The 27,173-nt window shown below is 42.4% G+C and overlaps 2 protein-coding genes across 5 annotated transcripts in view; both read right to left on the bottom strand.

The window, feature by feature from the left end:
- The window catches only part of fibcd1b (fibrinogen C domain containing 1b), a 120,155-nt gene extending 108,548 nt beyond the window's left edge, over window positions 1-11,607 (bottom strand). Inside the window, exons 1-2 of one of the 4 annotated variants that reach the window (XM_079581645.1) lie at window positions 11,156-11,607; window positions 10,995-11,067 (exon numbers count right to left, since the gene is read on the bottom strand). In XM_079581645.1, the coding sequence (XP_079437771.1) occupies window positions 10,995-11,066 (72 nt within the window). In that variant the 5' untranslated portion in view covers window position 11,067; window positions 11,156-11,607. Of the gene's footprint in view, window positions 1-10,994 lie in introns of all 4 variants that reach the window. The other 3 variants (XM_079581647.1, XM_079581644.1, XM_079581646.1) reach the window with 3 other exon arrangements.
- Window positions 1-27,173, bottom strand: part of ptger4b (prostaglandin E receptor 4 (subtype EP4) b) — a 221,384-nt gene that overhangs the window by 408 nt on the left and 193,803 nt on the right. The gene's annotated exons all lie outside the window — the stretch shown is intronic.

The raw sequence follows: 27,173 nt of genomic DNA, 5'->3' as shown, positions 1-27,173 counted from the left end.
ATGATTGTGTAGGGAGATTGGTAAACTGATTATATACAGCAGTTTTGGAGTTTTGGGTCAAGAATCATTTAGTCAGACGCTAGGATTAGAGATGTTGAAATCTTCACCTTTACATGTTTTAGTCGTGTGCGGGCGTGCAGTAAAGTGTCACTTATTAGCTCTTCTTTGTTCCAATGTGTGGCCAGTCCTAGTGTTTGATTAATACTAAAATTAGTGTTAAATTTAATCAAAAGTTACTTTGGGCTAATTGTAAGTTGTTTGTATACATCCCAGGTAGAGTTTATATTGGGCCCAAAAGATCCAGCCCAACCTGGGCCTGCGGACTTAAAGTCCTATCCGAGCTTCTGAAGTGTGACCAACACTCTCAGCATGTGCACTCCACCCGCAGACCCTCCCTCATTGTGCTACAGTCTGGTGGGCTGAACTACGGGACAAATCTTTTATTTATAATAAATACAATCACAGTATCCAATAGACTAAGCCCATAGCATACATTTTATTAGACCCCGGCTCAGGCCTTAGATCTAAAATCCCATTATAGTGAAGGGTCCAAGTTCTTTTGGACTCGGAAGTAGAGTGATGACATCATCACTTAAAGGTAGGTTCACTCATAACCAAATGAATCACGCTGCAGCTTCTATTTGGTCACTTGGTCCTGACTGGCGGCACGGTAGCGCGGTGGTTAGCGAGGCAGCAAGACGGTCCCGGGTTCGATTCCCACCTGGACGGGGCCTTTCTGTGTGGAGTTTGCATGTTCTCCCCGTGTCTGCGTAGGTTTCCTCCAGGCACTCCAGTTTCCCCTACCACTAAAACATGTACAATGTATGGTGGTGGTCAGAGGGACCGTTGGCGCAGATGTGTACAGTCACGACAGCGCTTCTGTCAGTCTCCCCCAGGGGAAACTGAAGCTACAGAGGTAGCTTACCACTATCGAGTGTGAAGTGAAGGTAACATTGTCTCATGTAAAGACCATGTCTGTAAGGAGCTCTATAAATAAAGCCCTTCTTCTTCTTCTTCTTCTTCTTCCTCCTCCTGCTCTGAACAGCTGATGCGCGTAGTCATTGTTCAAACCGCTCTACCGCACCTGCCACCATGCGCAGTAATTTAACACACATGGGCGTGTACTTCACATTGACAATACACAGTAATCAACCACACCTGCCGGGATCCGCTCAGAACACTGACTTCAGCCTCTTCTGAGCTCTCTGATAATAATAACGGCTTACACTTACACTACACAAGCATGTATTACCTACTTTCTCAAAGCTCTACACTGTTATGACTCATATTCACTCTATAGTCGGTGGTGGTAAGCTACTGTCGTAGCCACAGCTGCCCTTGGGATAGACTGACGGAAGCAAGGCTACCAGTCTGTGCCATCACCCCCTCCGACCACCACCAACCACTCACTGCAGTCACCCAGGCTTCCTGGTGTTACCAAACGGCCTTCCATCCAAGTACCGACCAGGCCCTTCCCTGCTCAGCTTCCGAGATCTGACAGGATCGGGCAGAGCAAAGGCGGTTTGGCATCTAGGACCAGCCTGAACCTGGTGTTCACATTGAGTGTCCAGCACACACAGATCAGGCTGGAAAAGGTGAAGGTTTTTAATAATCACCCCATGACCAGAGCACTGTGCTTCTGTGTCTGTCTCCACAGCATCGGTACTCTGCTCCTAGGTGTTTGTGCATTACAAAATATGGAACATCTCCTCGAGATGGATGGATCAAAGATACTCTGAGGCAAAGGGACAGATCTTGTGCCTGGCAAAAAAAAAAGTGTGTCTCCACCCCACATACTTCCCACTTAAATGCACTAAGTCTGGAGTGGCAAGATCACAAAGTGCACTCCTAATAAGCCCAAAATATTCCGCTATACTGTAGTCTGCATTTTGAAACACAAGATCGGGCCCAAAGTTTGGCCATAAGAATGGAAAGAGGACCGTTCAGTAAAGTCCAGTTTGGAGACCACTTTACTGATTTGGTAGTTTTTGTTCTGGAGGTCAGTGACAGGCTCTGACTGACCATGGGGTGGAATCTGCTGATGTGTTAAGGTGTGTGTTTGAATGTGGGGTTTTCAGTATCGCCCTATTGACATAAGACAACCAGCAAAATGGTACGCTTGACTTTGGACACACACCAAATCATATCAGCAGCACAGCTTTACCTGTCGACTCGCGCTGCATGAGCTCAGAGAGGTGGGAGCTGATCGCAGGGCGGGTCTGGCGGGTGCGACTGAAGCAAAAGGTGGATGTTCCCACAGTGGTAAATCAAAATGAGCACGTGACTTAAAAGAACCAACAGCGCTGGTGGAGAGGCAGCAGAGGTGCGCGTTGATGAACAGCTGCCACAGCTTACAAAAAAGTCAAATCATTTCACATTAATTATTCATTGCACTTCCAGATGTAATTAATACACTATTTTTACCATTGACTCTGCTGCCCTTTTCAGAGGAATCTTTGCTGTTGTTGTCGTCAAATATGACAAATATTGTTTTCCTCTCATAGTCAATCTAGATAATTTCATCACATTTTCCAGTGAGAGTATGATAGGCCTTCACCTTTTCTGCTGGGAGCTATGACATGGTAAATGAACAATTCCTTTGCATACGTGGAGATAGGATCCTATTTATTAGAGGAATGGGCTTGGTTTGTTGTCTGTCAAAGTGGAGCCACGTCTGAAGGGTGCACTCACATCAGTCATTCTTCTACTCAGTCCCTGCCATCTGAACGTTTCCTCTTTCATCACTTACAGGTGACTTCAAATGCATATTTAATGAAGGTTTAGCAAGAGACCTGCTAATAAAGTATCCAATGCCACTATCACGGTCTTCCAGGCAGAAAAATGGCTCCTTATGTGCATACGTTTATCTCCCCTTGGAGAGTTGTTTCCACCTTTTATGACTATTCAATTGTTTCTGAATGGATAATGAAAACACATGAGCCAATGTAAGTGCAAGTTCAATTAATTGACAGAATATTGCAAAAACATGCCAAATAGCTTTTACTGAATACATTACCAATATGATCGATATACATGATCAATATAGATGTACCAATATGCTTTATTGTTTTGGTTTACTTTTTCTAGGTTTGTAGCTACATATCAGGTATGTGGCCAAATGATTATGTCTATTGATGGATGCATCTACACTGTCATCTTGCATGGTAGCATGGGAAGCTTTAAAGAGTTCGGTAATGTTCTTACAGCGGAAATGGAAATCTAATCCTGTCACCCAGCTGCAGTGTAACTACCTCACACTTTTCCCTCCTCTTCAGAAATCCAGCCATAGGAACAGCCTCCTGACAAATCTGTCAATACCCCCCATAGGAGACTGCACAAAATCTTTTGTTGCAGCGCTTCCTTACATTCCCCACTGAACATTGCTTTTCTCATATTTGTAAAGGAACTAATAACACAAACACATGCACTCAGATGAAGGTGTGCGAGGTGAAGCAAATCAACACAATTTCTTAAAATCATGATTCAATTAGGTGCAATTACTTGCCGTACAGCTGCAGTCAGATGTGCCATGACTATGATGTTCCTTTGGGGCTTCTCTAATGAGCCTTGCAGCTATTCTTATGGAGCTGACAGTGTGAAGTGTAACCTTTGTTCTTATGGAAGCTACTGCATCTGCCAACAGTGTTATATCTGCAGATATGAGATCATGAGTAAGTGTCACACATGTGTCTTACACTGAGCTTCCTCTTACTGTTGAACTGGAACCTGATTTGTTGATTGTACCACCTACAGTACCAAAGTATTTTCTGAGGTTGAAATGTTTATCTGTATATCCTGATCTTATCCTGATCTAAAAATGATATGTACCAATTGTAATAAATGACCTTTAATATTATCCTACCAATGTCTATATGTATTTTCAGTAGTAGTATTCCACTTTCAGATATTTGATATTAAAACGTCCCATTATTCCATAGCTGCCTTTGGAACGGCGTCAGATTACAAGGATAGGTCACACAAGGCCTGCATATGGGACAGCTGCCTTCTGTCATAACCTTCATGTGAGGAAAAGCCCTATTGCTGCCAGTCATTGCGCCACAAAATGGCACCATCTGCCTGCCTAACACTCCCAAACTAAATATCAACCCCACTCCGATAAGGCACTAAATCACTTTCTATGTAAAAGCACTCTTCACTTACGTAACAACTTGACAGTAATGGCTCGGTACCACTTTGATCCACCAACACACAGGCAGCACACATACTGTAGGTCTATCCTAACAATAGGACACAGTAAGCACCAGCCACTTAGGTTTTTGATCCCACACTCCAACAATACAAATTCAATGGGTTGCATCTCTCTGAGTCACATAAAGAAAATGAAATGCAAAGCCCAAAATGAAAATGAGACCATGGAGGAAAAGAGTAAATAAAAGTGTTTTTTGTGTTTCATATTGTGAATAACGATAAAGGTGCTTCTTGTTGTTGTCAAATGTAACAAACACCCACTCATGGCAATAGGATACGACTATATCAGTCTTCAGGATTTTAGCATTTTAGCTATTAGCACTAAATCAAGCAAACACCGCAAAATCAGTGAGGTATTGCAACTTATAATTCTACAATTTTCTCACAACTATTCTTTAACTCTTTCACTTTTCAGCAACCAAAGTCAGTCATAGGAAGTGGTGATCAGCGCCGCCGTGGGGTCAAATCACTCAGACTGAAGCGGAGGTTGCTGCTCTCTTTCACCCTCCTTCAGGTTCTCATTTCTTTGCCAACTGGGTCAATTTTTGGCGAGAGGCTATAATCTGACTTATCTACGTGCACATTTAGAACACTTCTTCTGCGGTGTGCATTTGTGTGAGGTGCTTTCTTTGCTGTGTGAAATTGTAGGAGTTGCACCTGTCAAAGAAAAAACAAAATCCTGGGACTGCAACACGATTGGTACACCAGTTAAACAGAATAAAACCGGATTGAACACCAGTTTATTTGAGGTAAAGCTCTGCCTTCCTTCTGCATTACTTGGTGTAAGCAAGTAAGACGAAGGAGATGGGGATCGACTTCAGGAGGAAGACACGATCTCACACACTGCTGAACATCAGGGGGAGGACATTGAGGAGGTGGACAGTTTCAAGAACCTGGGTGTTCACCTCAACAATAAACTGGACCAACGGCCTGGACAAGAAGGGCCAAAGTCGCCTCCACCTTCTGAGGAGACTGAGGTCCTTCGGAGTGAGCAGGTCTCTGTGGTAGCCTCTGCTCTCCACTACGCTGCCGTGTGCTGGGCCAGAGCGGGACAAGAACAGACTGAACAAGCTGGTCAGGAGGGCCAGCTCTGGACTCTGTGGAGGAGGTGAGGGACAGGAGGGTGTTAGCCAAGCGCACCTCCATCATGGACAACACCTCCCACCCACTGCACGAGACTGTTGAAGAGCTGAGCAGCTCTTTCAGTGACTGAGACACCCTCGGTGAAAGAATGAGTGGTACTGCAGGTCCTTCATCCCTACTGCTGTCAGGCTGTACAATACTACTGTGAAGTAACAGATGTACAATAACGTCTATGCAATAACCACTTGCAATAACCACATGCTGTCTGTGCACAGGAGTTAGCGTCGTTAGCGTCTTCCCTGTCACAGACACTTGTATCGTCTGTTCCTCCCTCACCCTGAGAGTCCACGATGTTGGCTCATTCCTCCCTCCCTCTGCAGCGGCCCGTGGGAGTGGCTTTGGGCAAAGGCAGTGACGGGTTTGGGCTGATAACATGTAATCTGTATTTCACTCCAAAGCACTGAAGTCAACGGGAAAGACGCAGCCTATACGCTCCGCCCTCAGCCACACACTCTCATCTTATTTCAAAACAAAAAAGCTAAAGCGAGTCCACTTCTCCAAGAAGCAGCACACGGTGGCATTTTGACGCAGGGCGCTCACGGTGGCATTTGGGTGGGCGCTCGCTGCACAGCGGGACGTATCCTCTACAGACATCAGCTGATTTGATGTGTGAGGGGTTGATGAGAGCAGACTTTAATGACTTTATTCATTAAAGTCATTCAAGAACTCAGAAGAACTCAGTGTCTTCTGAGGTCATTTTGATTTCTGTCCTCACACTGTACAGCCTCAGCTGTACAGCTTAGCTCTAGCCTGTGAATTCCATGACAAATAAATAGGATTATTCCTGTTTTGCATATTATTTCAATAACATGAATTCATGTTTTTAATTATGTAATATTCTTAATAATATTAGTATATGTATTATTAGTATTATTAATATACTATGTGAGGGGCATACAAGGCTCTGATTGAAGGAGTCCAAAGGATTAAGCTGCCTTTAACCCAAAGAGTTTGTGAATGAACAGGTTTATAATCAGTAACAGAATGACTTTATTGTCTTTATTGGAGTTTTCTAAAATAAAATGAAAAACATTCAGTGGCAAAAATAGCTCTGAATAATAGTTTAAACTGAAACTACAGGAAATCCTCTGAATTAAAAAAAAAACACCAGGGGAAGACCACCTGACCCCCGTTCAGGGTCATGCTGGTGTGGCCACAGGGAGTTTGTGTGTTTGCTCAGACACATGAAAAAGTAGAGGGAACGTTGCCCCTGAGTGTTTCTTGAGAGCTGATGTAACAAGTGAATTTCTCCATTGTGAGATCAATAAAGTCTGATCTTATCTTACTACCCTCACATGTGCTTGGGCACTGCCGATGTGAACGCATTTGGAGCCGTGATCAAAGTCATATAAAAGCTACGAGCTACAGCTAAACTCGGCACTATGAGAAAACAAAACACGCTAATGATACGTTCACCCCCTCAAACTGGACATTCAACAAAACATAGCTACTTTGAGTGGCATTAACGGATCACAACACACTTTGTCTTGTAATGTTTGTTTTTTTTCCTCCACATGATGCTCTATTTAACTTGTTTGTAGCAATCACAAAGTTCCATTTTACAGAAAAGTTACAGCTTTGCTTGTGGACAAGAACTCAAATAGTTCATGTGTTGTTGCTCAAAAGAGAATTTTATTCTTCTGAGAGAAACTTGGGTAGTCGTACATACATAGCTTGCCCAGCGCACTGCCACCCGGAGCGGGACAGAGGAGAGGGGAGCTGAGGTTGTTAGTGTTGCCATACAGCCGGACCCCCCACAGGGAAATCACAAACTCACTGAACCAGGGAGAGCTCTCTCCTCTGGCTCAGCTCTGCTCCAGTCCACTCTCTGCCTCCTTCTCCACTTCCAGCTAGCTCAGCAGGTTCATTAGTCTGACAAGGTTAGCCACAAAAACCTATCCGTCCCACAAATCCCACACATATGCATTACACTTCTCTGCGCACATCCAGCCTGTCATACAACGGACTGCGGCAATCAGCAGCAAACCACCATCTCGGAGAAATGTGGAATATACATGATACAACTGCATTTGGCTGCTGGTCATGGAAGTGCATGAATATAGAGTGTGGAAGTTTGCAATAGTAAGTAGCTCACATTGACATATCTTCATAATTCAAACTAGTCTATTCCCCTTATTCCGCCCCACCCATTTTTGCCACTTTTTGCGTTGTCTTGGCACTTCCGTTGTCCAGACACTTCCGGTCGAGCGCGAAGCCCGTTCATTTAAACGGAGAACGAGGGAAAATATTCTCCGCTCAAATCTGATGTTTAGTCGATTGATTTGTGTAAAATGTCCAATGTTCATTTGCACCAACAAGTCAACACTGCATCGGCTTTGTCTTCGTGTAGTGACTGATTTTATCTGGACTTCTCCAGTCAGATAAGGGGCGGGCACAATTAATGGCGGCACCCACGCGAGCCTCCGGAATAAGTGTACAATGTTGTGTTACGTGAATTATCATTGTATCAATGACAATATAAAAAAGAATGGATGTGTTGGCATCACAAAACAAAATAACAATAACTTGCTTCTCCAACATATACGGCAAACTTTGGGTGCAGGTGGGTCTGGTTAAAAAGCACACATACTTTGTACTTTGTAAGGCTTATAACATAAAACTGCATGTTTATCCATAACACTCAAAGCCTTACTAAAGCATGTTTTGTGGAATGTCTAGTTGAAGAGAGAACAGCTTCATGCGGCGTCGGCTGCCCCAGAGCCACTGTAGAGTTTCGCAGAAAGTGTTGTCCATGACATGGTAAAAAGCCTTTCACAGTTTCTTCTCCTCGTTTCCTGATAAGTCCATAAGCGATTTCGAGCATGGCCTTGGCAGCTCAATAGATGCAAACAGATGTGGTATTTATCCACAGTAAACTCGCATTCAAGTGGTGCGCCACTGATTGAGTGACAGCTCACGCAGTGCCTTTTTAATGTGTGACCATCGGGTTTGGCAAATTGAGACCCATTTTTTAGGGTCGTGTGAGTCGGGTTTGATTTTCAATGGGTCGGCTTGGGCAGGGTAAAAAAAAAAAAACGAAGAGAGACTTTGTCTTTAAAGCTTGGAGTAAGATGGCTACCGTGTTGAATAATTTACACCACCTGTCTGGTCAAATTTGAAGCAGGACAAACATGTGGAGTCCTAGAATATCTCCACATACAAAAGAGCTACAAAGGATGATGATGATGATGATGATAGGAAGATGGTTGATGGAGAAACTGTGTGATCTTATTGAGGATTCAGTTACATGGGTTGTATAAGTGCTGGTGTAAGTGGGTTAAATGGAAAACACCGGTATAAACAAAGAACACATATTATTGAGCCTCTCGCAGCATTCATCAACTGTTAAGTTCTACACAAATAAATGACATTTGCCCCATAACGAAGGTATTTGTCATGCTTTCAGCATCTCCACAGCTGCAGCATCAGGACAGATGCTTGACTCATAGTTTCGAATCTATGCAGTTATTACATTTATTATAACTTCCATCTATTTTCTTCTGCTTTATCCGGGGCCGGGTCACAGGCAGCAGACTTCCCTTGCACGCTATTTTTATTTTTTTACTAAACTAATGTATTTTATTAAACTAATGTATTTTGACATAGTTGAACAGAATAGTTGAAGCAAAGTTGATCAAAGTGTTAATACCATACAACACAAAGAGAATGTTGTCAATGGTTTTAGGCAGTGTGCAGAACTGTATTTTGTGAGTTGTAATGCTGTGTTTTAATTTGTTCTGGAGATTTCATTAATGCTTATCTTTAGCACTGAAATGACCCCGATGTGGGCACAATGATGCAGGCCTAGTGCCTTGGCAGAGGTCCCTTCAAATACAGTATACATCAATCTACTCATTTTCAGTGATTCCGACCGCCTGTTTCAACTTGTTTCAACTGCTATGACGTACGGAATAAACCCGACACAATGCAGTATACGTGTGTGCATGTGCAGTAAGTGAGGTAGAGGGAAGCAGATGTTGGGAGCAGAAGGACATGCAGCAGCATTAGTCATCGTCGTACATTTCCCACATGCTCTTGCCTCACTCCCAAATAAAGCATGATCTGGAGGTTATGAGAGATATAATGCCTCAGTCTAAAATAAGATGCTTTTCATGGCTTTATTGTCATTCAGCAACACTATTCTCAATCTGTTGTTTCAAAGCGTGTTTGTTCATTCTGCGAACATGGGGAGACAAAACAGCACACATATCAACTTGCTCATTGATCAGCTGCTCCTTCCACTGGAGGATAATGGTTACATAAAAATCATCCGGCTGTAATATGTGAAAAATTAACTGCAGCTCCAGCTTATCGATACCAAATCTCTTTATGAATGTGGGCTGATTTCAAACTGGGCCTTCTCTGCCATGAGACTTATCGAAAGACAGAAAGAAAGAAAGAAAGAAAGAAAGAAAGAAAGAAAGAAAGAAAGAAAGAAAGAAAGAAAGAAGCAACTGGTGAGAATCGAAGCACAGACTGACTAAACCTGTCCACAGAGGGGATATGCTAAGGAAATTAAGGAACACAATGGATGCGCTCAGAAAAGGCGGGCTATGGGATTACATTTATGTGTCATATGCTATTGTATTACTGGAGTAGGTGGACGGTAATTTGCTAAGCTTGTCATAGGCACAAAGTAATTACAGTATGTAGCTCTCGCAAATTCAGAATTTGATAGACGAAAAATGGCCTGCTCATCTTCCATTATCAATGCATTTTAGATGGATCATGGTATGTTTTTCCTGCCGCATTGCCACACACTATAAACACACTTTCACATACAAGGTCCAACAATGCATCTGCACAATGTTAAAAAAAAATCACTTTGCTTTATATTCTTAAGACGAGCCAGACAACTTCCCAGTCTATGTCCCAGTGTTTCCACATTTGTGCTGCACCTCCTGCTCAGCTTGGCCAACACATCCTTGCAAAAAAAAGAGTCAGAAAAAATAATCTCAATTGTTTTGTGGCTGAAAAGAGGTTGAACAAAACAAAAGAAGTCGAACATTCACGGATAAAGCCAGACCAGAAAATATAACCGCGTGAGTGCGCGTGCGTGTTCTCCCAGCGCACATCCGTGGGCTCAGAAATCCGATTCTTTCTCTACATGGGAGCCTTCTCTCTCTTTTCTTTTTTTTGTTCACCCAAACGGGGCTGTTGTCAATAACCCTCCGCTGACCTTGTGAAAACAGTGACTGTTCCCCAAAGTGAGCTCGCCTGACTGCCGTTCGCTCCTTGTCTCAACGGATCAGAGAGGGTTCTTTCAAAGAGCTCGAAAGTGTTAATAGCTGCAACAACAACAAAAAGAGATGGTGATAATCGAAACGCGGATGCCATATTTCACTCGCGAACCAGCTCCACGGACACCCGGGCTGTCCGCCGAACCCAGTGCAGTGTGCAGGTTCAAATTCTACTTCTTTCAGGGGCGTAGTGCGGCTATTGCGTCGCGCTAAACTGAGGTATGTTTTGATAATCTGATGAACACACTGAGATAAGTCTAGACATCAACGAAAATAAAACATCTTTAACTCTTTTAACCGCACAGACGCCAACAAGTCCAGAAGGCTGCACCGCCATGCAAATGCACCACTCCTCTCACCTCAAGCACGCACGCATCTGGAACAGGATACGGACAGGCATACCTGGTTTTTGTGCCGGGTCCCATCTTCGAGTTCGGAAGAGCTGTTCATGGCTCCCCGTCGGTTATTTACCATCCTACGGAGAAAATGAACATCAGACCGATGTTGGTTGTTTTACGCATAGAAGAATAATCGGATCTTTTTTTTTTTTTTTTTTTTTGCACCAGGAATTCGAGATTCAGGCTACTCCATCGGAGCAAGACGCACTGGAAGAGAGGCACAACTAGCCCTGCCTTGGAAGAACAAAAATAAAACTTAAATCCGTTTTGTTTTTCAGGTGTGTATTCCGCTTGAAGCAACTTGGAGTGACGCTATATTGTCACCGATGATCCGAGTCCCGTTCCGTTAACGCATTAAAGGTGTCGGGTTTCTATGCCCCCGTTTCCATCCTCGCAGACTGTGTCCGCTCTGTGATGATCAATCCGGGATATGCGTTTGAATCAGTGCGATAGTCCGGTCCCAGTGCGTCAGCCTCGAACGCGCCGCGCACTTGGAGTCTGCAGCCCGTCTCTTTCGCTCCTCTCTGCTTCTCGCCGCGTGCATGTGCAGCCCTGCCCTCCACCGTCTGCTTTGAAGAGAAAACAAGTGCAGCTCCACTCCCTCGTCTTTAGCGCAGCCTGAGCAGCGATGACCAAAAAAAGGACACCTAGCCTAAATTAGGAAGGGGAATAAAGTGAAGTGGTGTAACATTAACAAGTGATATAAAGAATAGACCTCCAGCTTTCACGTCACGGCATTGAGCGCATATGAAGAATTAAAATCTTGTGTCCTTGTGTATAGTTTCTATTAAAGCAAACAACTGTCTATTGTAACACGGTTATACAATCTGCCTGTTTCAAAGGCCGAGTATGGTGTGAATTAAATTCTCTGAATCAAGTCTATAGCTTGCAATTTAAGTGCATTCATCCTACATCCAAATAATAATTAATAGACATCTTCAAGTTCAGATACAAGGTTGTACATGCATGAAAATAGATACACATTAGATAGTATTTTCCTCACCATCTGGACAGGGAAACACTCAAGAACCACAGAACTACTGATCCACTTTCACAACGGCGTTGAGAGAATTCAGGACAGTTTTATTTATTTTTTCATAATCCATGTATGCTGCATGTATCAATAATACGCACAATCTCAACTAATGATCACTAACTGATTGGATAAACAAAAGGGGCTTCTTCAGTTTTATTAAGGAAACTTTGACCAGCAGCCTGGAAAGTATACGCCGAGGAGCTGGGGGGAAATGTTTTACATTAATGCAGCGTTTCACAATCAGGCGTATGGGAATTTTTAATTTGTTTGTCTATCCATCCATCCATCTATCCATCCATCCATCCATCCATCCATCCATCCATCCATTTCTATCCGAAGCTGGGTTGCTGGGGTCGCGGTCTGAGCAGAGATGCCCAGACTTCCCTATCCATGCAGATTGACAGTTTTGGTTCCCTTCTCCTGGGAGGAGTCTCAGTCTTAAAACCACTCTGGCTTGGGTCCAGTGTCACACTCTGACCACAGGAGCTAAGAAGAATAGAAGCGAAACGTCCTCAACTCAACCAAACCCAGTCCAGAAGATTTAAGCTTCACTTCTATCCACATACACTGCCTTAAGCTTCTCTGGGAGGATCCCGGGGCGACACCAGGCCAGCTCAGAGACGTCGTCCCTCCAGCATGTCCTGGGTCTTCCCCGGGGCCTCCTCTCAATAGCCTCCTGACTACCTGCTATGCAAATTTGTCCTCTATAGAGGACATTTCTAAACCTGAATATCTCCCACCCAACACATAACACTGAATTAGCTCCTTTTGGAATCTATAGAGGCCATTTGGAGCTTTTCAATGACACCAAATATGAAGGGGCGGGGCTTTGGTAACTTTCTTTTCTTCATCAAGGAACACATTGTGGGAAGAAGTAAATGCGGATTCAAATAATGTTTACATATAAAGTGTCCTTACAACACATTAAAACACAGTATGACTTATTTTAACTGTATTTCACCATAGTATGTTTGAATGTTTAAAAAACGTCATCCGTCGTGAACATTAGTTATTTAGTCCATTTTGATGGAAGAATGAAGTACAAAGGTAGAAGAAAATAACTACACCTCCCACATGAAAAGCGGAAACCCCAGCCAGATGAAGCTCTGAGACACTTTGGTGCCATCTATCTTCCAGAGATGGTGTACCAAACAAGCATCAAGGTGTGGCAGATCATGATGCAAAGCAAAACCTCTGCACAAAGGCAGTCCTCTCTGTTTCCAAGAAGAGGAATTACTTTTTGAAGTGTCATTCCAACAAAGCAAAACCAAAGTGATGATGGACAGTTTCTTGGATGTTAAACTCATTCTAATGTTGACCTTTTGGCATTTTCTTTGGGACTAACTTTGCCATCAAGGTTCAGTTTATTTCCTGGTAGTCAGGAGAATATGAAATGCCCAGAACACATCCCGAGGAACACCTGAAGGAATCTGAAAAAGATGCCCGAGCCACCTCAACAGCGGCTTCCTTCCCAGGTGACTGAGCTCCTCACCCTATCTCTGAGCGTGTGCCCAAAACCCCTGTGAAATGTATTTATTTATTTATTTGAGCATACATTTTGCTCAAAAGGAGTAGGCTCAGAAAGAAACCGACCGCTTGTTTCCGCAATCTTGTCCTTGGGTCATTACCCAAATCTCATGCGCATAGGTGAGGGTAGGAACAAAGATCGACCGCTAAATCGAAATCTTTGACCCCCAACGCATCCCTCTTCACCACAACAGTCCGATGCAGCAGCCTCATCACTGCAAACACCGATCCCTCTGTCGATCTCACACTCCATCCATTCATCACTCACTTGTGAACAAGAACCTGAGATACTTGAAATTCCTCCACTTGAGGCAAAGACTCCACTGACCTGAGGGCAGTGCTAACCCAGCCCCTGCTGCAGTCATACAGGGAACGGACAGCCCTTAGCAGAGGGCCCTGGACCCCACGCTCCTGGAGCACCCCCCAAAGAACACCAGGAGGGACACAGTTGAACACTATCTACAGATTCACAAAGCACAGAAGGAAATGCTCTAAAAAAAAACAAGCAAATTATTTCCTCTGGACTTCTAGTTTTGATTCAGTGTTATTTCTATTACTAATTAACTTATTAAGTGTCATCATCAGTTTGAGACTGAGCACTGGTCTTATATACGTCACAGCTCTACTTCTGGGTCCGCAAATGTGCGAGAAACTACAAAAAACTCTTTAATACTAATCAATATTTATTTATACTTATTTATCAGGCCCAGTAGCCCAAAATGCTGTACCTACTGCTATAAAAGTGATATTTACCAAAATCGGTACTTCCGGGTTTGCGGAAAAAAAAAATGCTCACAGCGCAGCAGCGACGCTAACCCCGGAAGTAGCAACTTTAGTAAATAATACTTTTTTAGCAGTAGGTGCGGCATTTCTGGCTAATGAGTCTGAGAAATAAGTAGCTTCAGTAACTCTCTGCTGAGTTTCAGAAATATTGATGGTTGTTTTTAAGAGTTTTTTATGTTTTTGTTCTCGCATATTAGCCGGTCTGCTAGGACCCGGAAGCAGAAGTCGTGACGTCACACTTAACAAACGTACAGCCCACACAGCTGTAGGTGATGACCCATTAGGCCACACCTGTGTCAGACTGTGTTGCCAGATAAGATGTTACCTCATTTTGAGGCATTCCCTAAGGACTGAACCTGCCTCCTTTCTGCTCCCTGCAGGTGATAAGCCCACAGGAGCGCAGGCCCATGTCGTCCATTCTGGCTGAGCCTGCCCCGTGAGCAAAGGTCTGGCACTCGCATATGAGCCCCTGGCCTGGCTCCACACCGGGCGACATCACGGTCCTTGAAATTTACATTTTTATATGTGCTTAAAACATTTTCATATGTTTTTGAAGACACCACATTATTGAGGAGAAAAAAGTAGGAAAAAAAATAGAAGAGAAATAAAATAGAAAAAGAAATAGCCAATGTAGAATGCAGATATGTACAGAACAATAAAGGTTGGGAACTGTATCGGAGGACTAACAATTAAAATGTTAACCTTATTTCTACATTTAAGATGGAATATGTCTATTGAGAAAGATGGTGTTTTATGGGCTCCCCAAAGAACCTGTAATACAATGCAGGTCAGTCTTGCCTGCTGTGTCAGCATATTTACATTGCAGAGGATCTGAATGCAACAGGGGGCACACAGGCCTGGATATGCAAACTGCTGATTAAATGTTTCTTAATAAAGATTAGTGTGCAAAATAATTCAAGCTAATGTTTTTGACACTGGATTAATTGGCTTCTCAGTTAGAAAAGGAAAGTAAAAAAAGAGATTTTCATAGTGCAGGGGTTAGGGCCCGGGCCGGGCCTCTCGGTGAGTGTGTTCTCCTCGCATTTGCAGAGAGTTCCTCCAGGTGCTCCGGTTTCCCCTACCACTAAAATATGAACAATAGGATTCCCTTTGGGGCCAGGACACATTTTGACATATATGACAGACTGTGTTTTTGGTGTGTTTTTATTTTATTTTTTTTATTCTATTTATCTATTTATTTTGGCATCATGATAACGGAATGATTTACTTTATGTCTAAATCTCTTCACAAAACCATGTTTTTTAGTCTAATATAATGCTGCACATGAATATTGTATTATATTATATCGGGTCCATGTACATCATGTGTGTAAAACCTTTGTGCTTACTGAAACAATTCTGTTAACACTGACTGCCTCCTACACCCTTAGGATGTATTTCCCATTTGATGAAATCGGTAACAATGTGCAAACGCTGCATATTTGATCACTAAAAGCAATCTGGTTCAATTTAAATGATATCCTTCTGGGCTTTTAACAAATAGGTCCTAATATATGGATTTCCAGTGAATGAGGTGTGAGTTTTATATTAGTTAGAACTAACTGAAAGACACATCACAGAAAGCTAAACCAAACTGAGTGTTGATAAGACATGGTTGACCATCGGCATGTGTGTTTCCAGCGCCCTGTGCCGCCGCTGAAATCAGTTTACGTTAGGAAACAGGTCTCAGAGGGAAAAATGTTTATTTGCTCGTTATACCCCTCAGAGGGTTGATTACATGTGCATACATACATACATATCAGGTGTAGAGTATGTCCCCTATATCATAGTGGCAGAGCTGTTAGCACTCACACCTCACAGCAAGAATCTTTTTGTGTGGAGATGTGCATGTTTCTCCTATAACACAGTAGGTTCCACTCTGGGGCCAGGACTCCCTGAAAAATTAGATTCTCAATGAGACTATCCTGGTCAAACAACGGTAAATACGTATATACATATATCTATATATATGTTTATGCTGTTCGTAGAACTGCACTTTGCACTTCTCTGGACTGAGATGTCTGATGTATTTCCTGGGATCTGCTGGAGCCACTCCTCCAGTTTGGGGGTCACTGCCCCGAGTGCCCCAATGACCATGGGCACCACTGATGCCTTCACCCTCCAGGTTTTCTCCAGCTCTTCCAGATCTTACAATCTCTTGGTATTGCTATGTCGACCACAACGGCTTTTCTCCTTTGTCCATCACCACAATGTCTGGTTGGTTCATTACCATTCTGTCCGTCTGTATCTGGAGGTCCCACAGGATCTTGGCTCGGTCATTCTCGACCACCTTTAGAGGTGTTTCCCACTTTGACCTTGGGGTTTCCAGCCCATACTCTGCACAGATGTTCCTGTACACTATACCAGCCACTTGGTTATGGCGCTCCATGTAAGCTTTCCCTGCCAGCATCTTACACCCTGCAGTTATGTGCTGGATTGTCTCATTGGCCTCTTTGCACAGTCTACACCTGGGGTCTTGTCTGGTGTGATAGATCTGGGCCTCTATTGCTCTGGTGCTCAAGGCCTGTTCCTGTGCAGCCATGATGATTTTTTTTTTCTTGATTATTAATTTAAAACGGGTTAAAAAAAAGAAAAAGTTGATGGTCTGACAATTTTGCATTTTTAGCATGCAGTCGGTTTTGCTTTGAATATTCACGCCTGATGTAGCAGCAGAAAAAATGCACACAGCTGTGAAGAATCTACAAAATAAACCGCCCTCCCCAAATGCCAAGCCTATAATATACAAAATGATACAAGGGAGAAAAGGAGGAAATGGGTGAGCTGTGACATTTACGAGATATAATTTAATGCGAGAGTTTGAAGAAAGTGAAAATCTCTGATATTGCGACTGAGTAAAAATAAGTCAGTGGGATGGATTTGGCAGCTATTTTCAACTTGTTGTATACAGGGCAATTAACATGTTATACAAAAAAGAGTGATGCAAAGTGTTTGGCTGTGATGGCTCCAAAAGCACAAGCTGTTTTATTTTCCTGTGTTCCTTTTGTCAAGGGGGGAAGTTTGATGACAGGGGCACACATATACAGTAAATCATTTCAGTGTGGTTATATTTATGCTATTCCAAATCAATTACAGAGCGCAGTTAGCTCCTGTTTCATCAGCCCGTGGAGGAGCAACATTAGCACCACATAAGCAAACATCTACTGCAGAGGCTCCACTGCTGCACTGGAGCGGTCAGACAGTGGCAAAGGACCACAAAAGGGTTTAGAATTGTAATGTTAATGTTGATGTACTGGTCTGGTGTTTTCTTTTTTCAACACTGTGCCACCATGTGTTTTCTCTAACTCGGACATGAGAGATTTAAACTGACTATCTGAGAAGGAATCCTAAGTCGGAAGAGTGATCCAACTGAATTGACAGAGCAAAGGCGGTATGGCCATTTTAACTTAATGGTTTGTTTCCACCACCCCCACCCTTCTATCCACTTGGTTTGGTCCTACTCTGCTTGGCCTGGTTGGTACAGTACCAAGCAGGTACTGTTTCCAAGGATACAGCCAAAAGCAAAGCCGTATCCATGGAACCTGCTTGGTCTGCTTAGAACCAGGGCCAAGCAGGAACTGAAAAAAGTACCAGTTAACTGTAAAGAACCTGAAAAACTAATCATCCCAGGTCTCTGAGATTAATGCCAGTGATTCTGAGACACAACACCATCTATGAGTTTCATTATTTTTTTTAATTTTTTATTTTTTACCTTTTTGACACTGAAATACAATTTGCATAATAATTTGGAACGCAGTGTAATTGGAGTTTTCTTTATAAATTATCTTTGGTGTAAAGTTGTCCATTTGTAGAACACTTTATTTTTTGTGCACTGCTTATTCTACAGTACACATCCAGTGTAGCCATACAAAGCACTGTATAATGGCAAAAGTAATCAAAATGTCAGACCCTATACTCCCATCAAAAGAAATCAGTGCAAAATCAATAAGGGACACAAACAGCAGCAGAGCAGCCCAAGGGCCAGGCTGTGCTTTCATAGATGTATAATGACGTTTCTCCAGCTCTCCCAATGTGGGGCCAGTGAAATTAATCCATTCTACCCAGGTGTTTTAGACGATTTGCTGTTTTTTTAATCATGTGCTACCTTTCACTTGAGGCACAAAGCAGAACAAAGAAAAGAAAGCGTTACAAACCAACATGTCCTCCAAATGGTGTTGAACATAAGTAAATGTAGAGTACTGAAGTGTCTTTCATAGTGGGGTGTAACAGAGCCAGGCAGCGCAGCTGCAGGGAGTGCAAAAGAGATATCTCTGGGGGAAGGCACCTGTGCTCCCTTCTTTGCAAAGCAGGAGAAGGGAGGCTTCAACACTCAGTGCACAAACCAGAGCTCACAGAGGACCTGCACAGCATATGGAATTGAAATGTTAATAATCTAAATAATGATGATTTTGTCTTTTTATTATTAATGAGGTAAAAATTCTGCCTAAAGTTCTATATTATTCCATCTTCAACTGCCACGTGCACTCACATGAAAGTATTGCTGTGTGACTTAGTCCAAACCATTATTATTAGTACACACAACCCACCCATGTCTCCAATAATGTTTTGCTTGTCTTTTGCAACAGTGGCAGAAACGCTTTCAGGAATAAATGCAATGCCACTATAATGCCAGCGCTATTGCTGAAAATATTCTTTATGGTTAGCAGTAAAACCCCAATAAAAGGCAAGTGACATTTACCATTGCAGATAATGAGCTTTAGAAAAGTGTAACTGGTCTGACATAGTGAGACTGATTGAACTGTTATGATCTTACACTGCATTGGGGGTTTGTTCACCTCATGGAAATGACACCCCGTTTTCTGGCTTTATTACATCCTATTATATAAGATTATGCCCCCCTTATGTGCAGCTGTGCAGTATTTATCGGTAGGATCATAGTCCGAGCCCTTTGATTATTATCTCTTGGATTGTTTTGGAATTTCAATTTGTCCGGCCAATCCCGGAGTTAAATGCAGGATCACTCTCAGAATTTGTTTGCTCGTACTCGTATTTTTCTCTGTTTTCCTGTTGGCTCATGGTCAACTTGTGGACGTCCAGCCAGTGCGCCATGTTTGTTGAGTGTTTTTTAATGATCCTTCAGTGTGATTGCTGCTCCCAGGTATCTTCTTAAGCAGGGTGCTCAACATCATGCATTGCTTGAGTGGTGTTGGGCCTGGAGGTTCAGTGGAAGAGCAGCAGGGAGAAGAGAAAGAGAAAAAGAGAAAAAGAGAAAAGTAGGAGGCTTCTTACAGCAACAGGAGTCGGGTTCTGCAGCAGCCGCAGAGGTCTTTGATATCGGAGAGCTAGTGTTGGAGGAAAACAAACTTCTCAAGCCATCCGGGAGACAGGATCTGTCAAGCATGTTCTGGGGGCTCCCTGGGGCCTCCACTGGATCATGTCCGAAACACTTCCCGAGGGAGGCAGAACGGAGGCATTCGAAACAGCTGACCCAAAGCTCATGACCATGGGAACCTAGATTGATGGGTAAATCCAGAGCTTCGCCTCTCAGCTGAGCTCCTTCTTATCTCTTTGTGCCACTGCAGACTGCACCAATCTGTCCGTGCATTCAAGATCATTACAACCTCATTATGGTGGTCATTATTATTAAATTACTATAGGGTCACAAATTTCATTCTTAAAGTGATAGTCTGTAAGATTACAAAAGGACAGAAAGAGAAATGTCAAAAGTAAGCGAGAGACAGGAAATTCAAACGTCAACTTTAAAAATAATATATTTTTGCAGGCCCAGGCGGTCAATTAAAGCAATCCATTAGTGTTTTTAAACATATCAACTTACAGAATATCACTTGAAGAAAACAATAGACAGAAAATCCTGTAGAAATACAATCTAAGACAAAGAATGAGAGGGGACGGTCTATCTTGCAATCAGTTAGGGGGCACTTGCCTGAAACTGTTAAACGGCTAAGCTCCCAAGGGTCTAGAGGAATATGTCGAGCGGTTTTAATTGCAATCTGTGCCCGTTGGGGGGATTGGAAATTAAGGTAATCCTAAAATACTTGTTATCGTAAAGTCGTATAATTCCATTAAGATCCTTCAGCCCCTGCTGGGACTCTGTGGTGTTTCTGAACCCCCATCGTGAGCGGTTTGATTCCCTTTAAAGCCCTCTGTATTCCTTCACCATATGGTCTCCCGAAAAGCTTTGCAAAACTTCCAGTTGTGAATGGCACCTATTTTAAGAGATGCTTTAGCTGGTAGAATGTATTGGATGGGACAGTGCGAGGTGAAAGGTGGTGAGGAGCAGGGAGAGATGTTCAGCAAATTGTCAGAGCTTCAGAGATTCAAACCCACGATGTTGAGGACTGAGCAGTGTTCTGCCATACAGTATGTGCAGCAGCCTCACACCCATGTGGCATTGGCTTTTTTAGCACATGTTTTTTTTTATTATCTAAATGAATACAACTTCTCCTGATAGTATGACACACTATTAATCTGCGGATAGAAATGATGTTTTTTTTAAGCGTTTTTGTCTCGTTTTGTAGTGCTCATGTTTTCGTCACTTTTATGTTGTGTTTTTGTCACTTCTTTATTGTATTATTGCTGCTTTTCTGGCTCTTTTGTGGCTTTTTTAAATGTATTTTTAATCACTTTTAATTATGTTTTTGTTGTGTCTTTGTTGCATTTTCATCCTTTTCAAGAAGCCAAACTGGAGAAAATGTGCTCGGTTCAGGTGGGGGTTAAGCGGTTAAGATACTTGCGAGTGCAGAGATCCAGATATAACGCTTCTAGGCTAATCTACAAAACACATAAACAAGTCAAAGGTCCCTCACCTTTGTGGGGGGTTTTCCTGTTTGGGCCCTGGATTGGAAGCTTGAGTTCAAATGTATTGTTGCAGTTGTTTGATGTCTTCCAGCTCTCCTCTTTCTCCTGTTTTTCCTGATGTTGCCATCACTTGGTGTTGTCGACCACAGCATCTTACCTCTTCTGTTTGTCTTTCGAAAGATAATGTTACGTGCAGCTTGGCAAACACATTCTGAATTTTGAGGGGGTAAAGGACCTTTGTTTTTGTTCTCCTGTGCCAGCATGTGCATGTACACAATTAAACAACTGAATGATTTTTTTAAATTAAATCATTATTATCATATTATCATTATTGATTAAGGACATCTGTCACAAATCCATCAAAACGTTGTAAATGTTTCAAAGGAGCTCAGTCAGGAGTCAGAGCAATAAACTCCATTTGCATATCACATTTGCTCATTCTATCGTCGCACTTTCAGGTGAAGCTAAATGGATGAAACCATAGAGATGGGCACGTATGGTAATATGGTGATAATGATAATATCACAAGCTCCCGGTTTGAAATATGGGGTCTATGGAAGTGACAGCAAAAGGCTGCAACAGATGTCTTCCCACAGAATATAATTTCAGCTCATGAGGAGGGTGAAGAGGACTATCAGGAGGCGAGCTTTGGAGGTTGAGTGTCCAGGCAGTGATATTGGAGTTTTTATATCTGGGGAATAATAGTGAGATATAGAAGTGAAAATGACAGTAATACTTGAAAGCCGTCTGCACAGCTTTATTTCAAATATGACAAATGTGTGGACTGGAGGTCCCCTTTATAATATTTCAAGATAAAAACGGACCTGACTTTATTAATTCACTATTTTATTTAGTGAGAAAATCCAAACACCAATTTCAATTCTAGGTGGAAAAGTTAATAAAGTATAGGTGGAAATCTAGAAGCAGACAAAACCAATGCAATTTACAACAAAACTATCAGTGGAAACTAAACAAAACCAAATGTTAACTAGAAATGACGATTGACTGCGGAAATGCGGGAAGCGAATGCAGAAATTGCATAAACTCTTCAAATTGCATAATCAAATTTGCATAAACTGGTAAAATGCATAAAATGTCATGTTGCATAAACTGTATAAACTGCATAAAGTGGTAAAATGCATGAATGGGATAATTTGCATAAATTATGTAAATTGCATAAACGCTTTAAAATGCATTAACTGGTTAAATCCTTTGCATTACTTTGCATAAATTGTTAATATTGCATAAACTTTTTAAATTCCATGAACTGGTCAAACTGTTGAAATGGCCTCAGTGCTTGATTGGCAGAAGCTGCACAAATGGCTGAAAGGCCTGGAGTCTCCCCATTGGCTGGATTCGCACATACACACTAATGCAAAAATTTCAAACTTCATGCTTTGTGCAATTTATGCAAGTTATGCATCAAAATGGTCCGCATGTTGAGGAGAAGGGTGCTATTACTTTTGGGACTTCTGCAATTTACGTTTTTTCCGCAATCGGCCAAAATGTCGGAGATTTTTCCCCTTGACTTATAATGGGGCTTCCGCAAATCCATGATTTCTGCACTTTTTTCTGCATTTTCTGCAATTTCTGCACTTTGTGCATGTTCAGCTTCTGCAACTTGTGGGTTTGGAGAAAAAATTGTCCTTCTGCAGTTTTCCAGTTTTTTTATACGGGAGTTTGACATTTTTGCATTGGTGTGTATGTGGACCTGACCCATTAGTGTGAATGGGGGGAATCCAGGCCTCCAGTGGCACAGATGGTAGAGCGGGTCGTCTCATGATCGGAAGGTCGGGGATTCGAATCCCACCTCCTGAAAGTGCACATTGTCGTTGTGTCCTTGGGCAAGACACTTCACCCACATTGCCCCCCTACTAATGTAGGTGGAAAAGCGCTATATAAGTTGAGACCATTTAGCATTTACCAATATTAATAATTTATGCAAATTAACCACTTTAAGGGATTTAACCACTTTATGCATTTTAAAGCGTTTATGCAACTTAACAGTTTATGCCATTTAGGATTTATGAATTTTAAAGAGCTTATGCAATTTAATAATTTATGCAAATTAACCCATTCATGCATTTTACCACTTTATGCAGTTTATTCACCTTATTCCGGAGGCTCACGTGGGCGCTGCCATGAATTGTGCCCGCCCCTTTTCTCCTATGTGTTAACATGGGGCCGGAGAAGTCCACATAAAATCAGTCACTACAGGAAAACAAAGCCGTTTTCAGGCCGCGCTGAGAAACGCTGCAGTGTTGACTTGTTGGTGCAAATGACCATTTTACACAAAACAATCGACTAATCATCAGATTTGAGCGGAGAATATTTATGTATATCAAGTGTCTGGACAACAGAAGTGCCGACACAACGCAAAAAGAGGCAAAAGTGGGCGGGGCGGAATAAGGTGAATACAGTTTATGCAACATGACATTTTATGCATTTTACCAGTTTATGCAAATGAGATTATGCAAATAAAGCAATTTATGCAATTTGAACAGTTTATGCAATTTCTGCATTCGCTTCCCGCAATTATTATTATTATTGCATCCCACAGCCTTGCACAGGTAGTGCCATGTTTTCCATTTCACACTTTTGATTGGACATTGTACATGTACAATAAAAGTAATTGCACAGCACGGTTAGCGTTTGTGTGGTTCACAGCTAAAAAAGACCTGATTGCATGTTCTCCATGTGTCTGCGTAGGTTTCCTCTGGATACACCGGTTTCCCCTACCACCAAAAACTTGTACAATAGGCCACAATGAGGGAGAGTATGTTTGAGAGCACGAGTGGGGGACAAAGGATATAAATTAGACAATGGCTGTGGACTTGTTCATTTACATGCACTGTCCCGAGCAAATAAACAAACTAAATAAAATTAGAGATCTGATTAATGTCTGCAGTGACAGAAAGTTACACACTTAAACATCACAATCCCCAAACTGTCAGAATAAGCACGAACAATTAGCAATTAGCATTAGCAAGGAGTAACCTGAGAGTTTAGTTATGAGACCTGCATGGGAATAGATTTTCAATCCCATTCTCGCCGCCCCCGACGCCCTCCTGCCCACTCCGGAGCGCTCCCATGGGACTGTCCTCCCCTGACCTCCCGAGGGAGTCCCACGGGGCCCAATGAGTCCCGAGTTATTACAGGCCAGGGCTGAGCGCTCATCAGAACGCAGTGTAAGAGAAGGCTTTTCTCAAACCGTGCAGCGCCTTCAACATGTGATTTATCCATTCATCAAAAATAAAATACAACTGGTAGGTCAGAGTTGTAAGAGAGAGAGCAAAGGTGGCTTGTTTTTGCAGGTTAGTGCCGAGTTCTGACGATGGTTCAACAAAATTTACAGCGCCCTGTGTCGTCTGTGTCTTTGCAGAAGGTTAAAAGCCTGTGTTTTCCTTCCTCTCATAGAAATGTGATGAAACTGTGTTTTCAGAGTGCATTGGCTTTAATGGCTGATCCAAAGCACAGGCACGGACTAAGTGAGGTTTTGAGAAGCATTGTGCCAGGATGTAACCACAGGTTTGAGTCTCGTTCAGCTGTAGGTTGGGTTGGTCAGTGTGGTGAAGCATGGATCCATGTGCATCCCGGTGTCCATGGTGATGTGGAAAAGGCTGCGCTCGTGTCCACTGTGTCTGACCAGCTGTTGTCTCTTCATGTCGGCACATGTGCGGGAGGCGTGTTTTGGTCTGACTGCCTGTTTCTGAACGAGGCGGTGTGAATCCCGACCGATCTCGCGAGATTAGTGTTGGGTCCTGCAAGTCCCACGGGAAGTTCAGCCCGTTGCCGGTCTCTAGTTTAGTTTACAGAGATACTGTAATAACCAGACCATACAACAAGCATTTACTCACATCCATAGCCCGACACAATGGCTTAGGATCCCCGAAATCAAAGATAATCCTTTATAAAATAGAGAGTCACGGAGCCATACCAGTAGAAAACCAGAATGCCCTAACCTAACCACCGGGATACACAGAAAATAATAATATTTGAAACAGAAAATAACCATAGAAAGAGACAAAACAAATTACACGATACAATGGGTTTTCAATTCCAATCTTGATGAAATAATACCTGCAACACCTCCCATAACCTTGACAGAAACTAGTCTGTGTCGCCGGCTGCTGAGTGAAAGACCACCTCTGTCCTCCCAAGTCCAAGTATTTTGAAGAATTTGTGCTCACTCTACAGAATGAGGCCTGGCCAAAGACACTGGTGACTTGCACTTCTGATTCTGGTCACATCAGCACTCTCATTTTTCTGGCCTTTCTGCAACTTTTGACACCATCAACCACCCGCTTCTTAATTTCCACGGCTCTGTCATCAGCAGTGGTCCAAGATTCCACTCCCAAAGTGTGAGATACAAAAGGACTTGAACATGGTTAACTTCCAAAATACATGCAAACAAAACACATTGCAAATTGCTTTTATATTATGTTTGTTGGTAAAAATAACACCTAAAAGGCAAGTTAATTTTTTCTTCTTCTTTCGTTTATTGCACTTTCTGTTGCATCAGTGAAGACCAGCCTAAGTCACAGATTTATTTATGTATGAATTATTTTCCAAAATCACTTATTATATACTTAATCTAAAATGGAAAAAAGCAGCCAAATATTGATTATCGCTGGTGCCAAATCTAACTTCAAAACCTTTTCGAAGCTCTGTTTCTCCCACAGATCCATAACCTAGAGTTATTTTTGACAGCAATACCTCCTGCTCACACCTCATCAGTCACACAGTCCTCCACACAAAAGTCCACTATTGACTTAATGCAACAACTTGGCACATTATCCCGAGTAAAAAGGAAAAGTCTCCCGCTGCCTCCTTTGCAGAGAGCATGACTAGTGGAACTGCACGTCCAGTTACAGTTATTCCTCCTCATACGTATTTCCTTCAAGTGTATGTGTGTGCTGAAAACTGTACATTAGCCCATACAAATGAATCCAGCATTATATAAGAATGTGAATAATAGTGAACTGAGATTATTCGCACTATAGTTTGAAAGACTGACACTACTTTCTAATATAATTCCTATAAAGTCTAAATTATCCCTTAAATCATTACTGACAAAATGTACAATCAGGTCTAAGCAGGTCTCCTCTCACTCCCACATCCACAGAGTTTGAAATTAAGATTGTGTCAGTTCCCTGTGGAAAAAAAAATTAAAAGACTATGAAACAAAGGAACACAAGCCTCTCATGAGAACAGGTTAGATGTTCAGTTCACAATAATGGTAAACTTCTTTATAATGGTTCTTGAGTCATCACCTGTACTGTTCATATCCCTCTCCTCTTAATTCTAAAAACTAGGACATGTTGAACCCCTCCCAGAAGTCTTTATTAGGTCCTTCTGAGGTCATAGGTCTTTAGTGTCACTAATGGAGCTTCTTAGATGAGAGAAAAAATGTCCAATACCTCAACAACAGAGCACAGAAGATGAATCCAGCACCTTCATCTATGATGGACAATCCCTGCTTTTCCATATTGCCTTGGTCAATACACTTCTAATGACAAGGCTAGTGGGAGCAGGTTTCCCTACTGAAAACCTTTGATTTGTGACACTTAACTAAACTACAGTTATGTAGAAAAGTGCTTCAATATTAGTAGCATTTACTGTTAACAACTATATTTAATTACTTTTATTTCACAGTCGGCCTCTTCGCAGCATGTTGTCATGAGCAAGCGTCAGTAGCAGAGGTTCCACCAGACCTTTTTTTTGTCGGCCACTTTGGCCAGCTGGGTCGTAAAAAATATCTACATTATGAACGTGGCATATTATCAACAACAATCTACATTTAGACAGAGCGCTACACAAGTGCTTTAGTGGGTCCCAAAACACGGCTATTTCTAATTAAAGACTGACGTGAGAAAAATGTAGCAACAGCGAAAATCAAAACAGGTGGAGCAGCAGGTGTTGCGCGGATATACACCACTCATATGCACTTCAACTCAGACAGAAAGTAGCCGATATCTACGACCCTAACGCTGTCCTCATCCAGGTCTGACCAGCTGCACAGCGAGGGCTGGGCTCTAGATGCCCTTCCGCGCTTTTACGT

This window comes from Gobius niger, assembly GCF_951799975.1.
Source record: "Gobius niger genome assembly, chromosome: 2".
Classification (NCBI taxonomy): Eukaryota; Metazoa; Chordata; class Actinopteri; order Gobiiformes; family Gobiidae; genus Gobius; species Gobius niger.
Note: the sequence above shows the minus strand (reverse complement) of the source record. Positions and strands in the feature narration are given on the sequence as shown.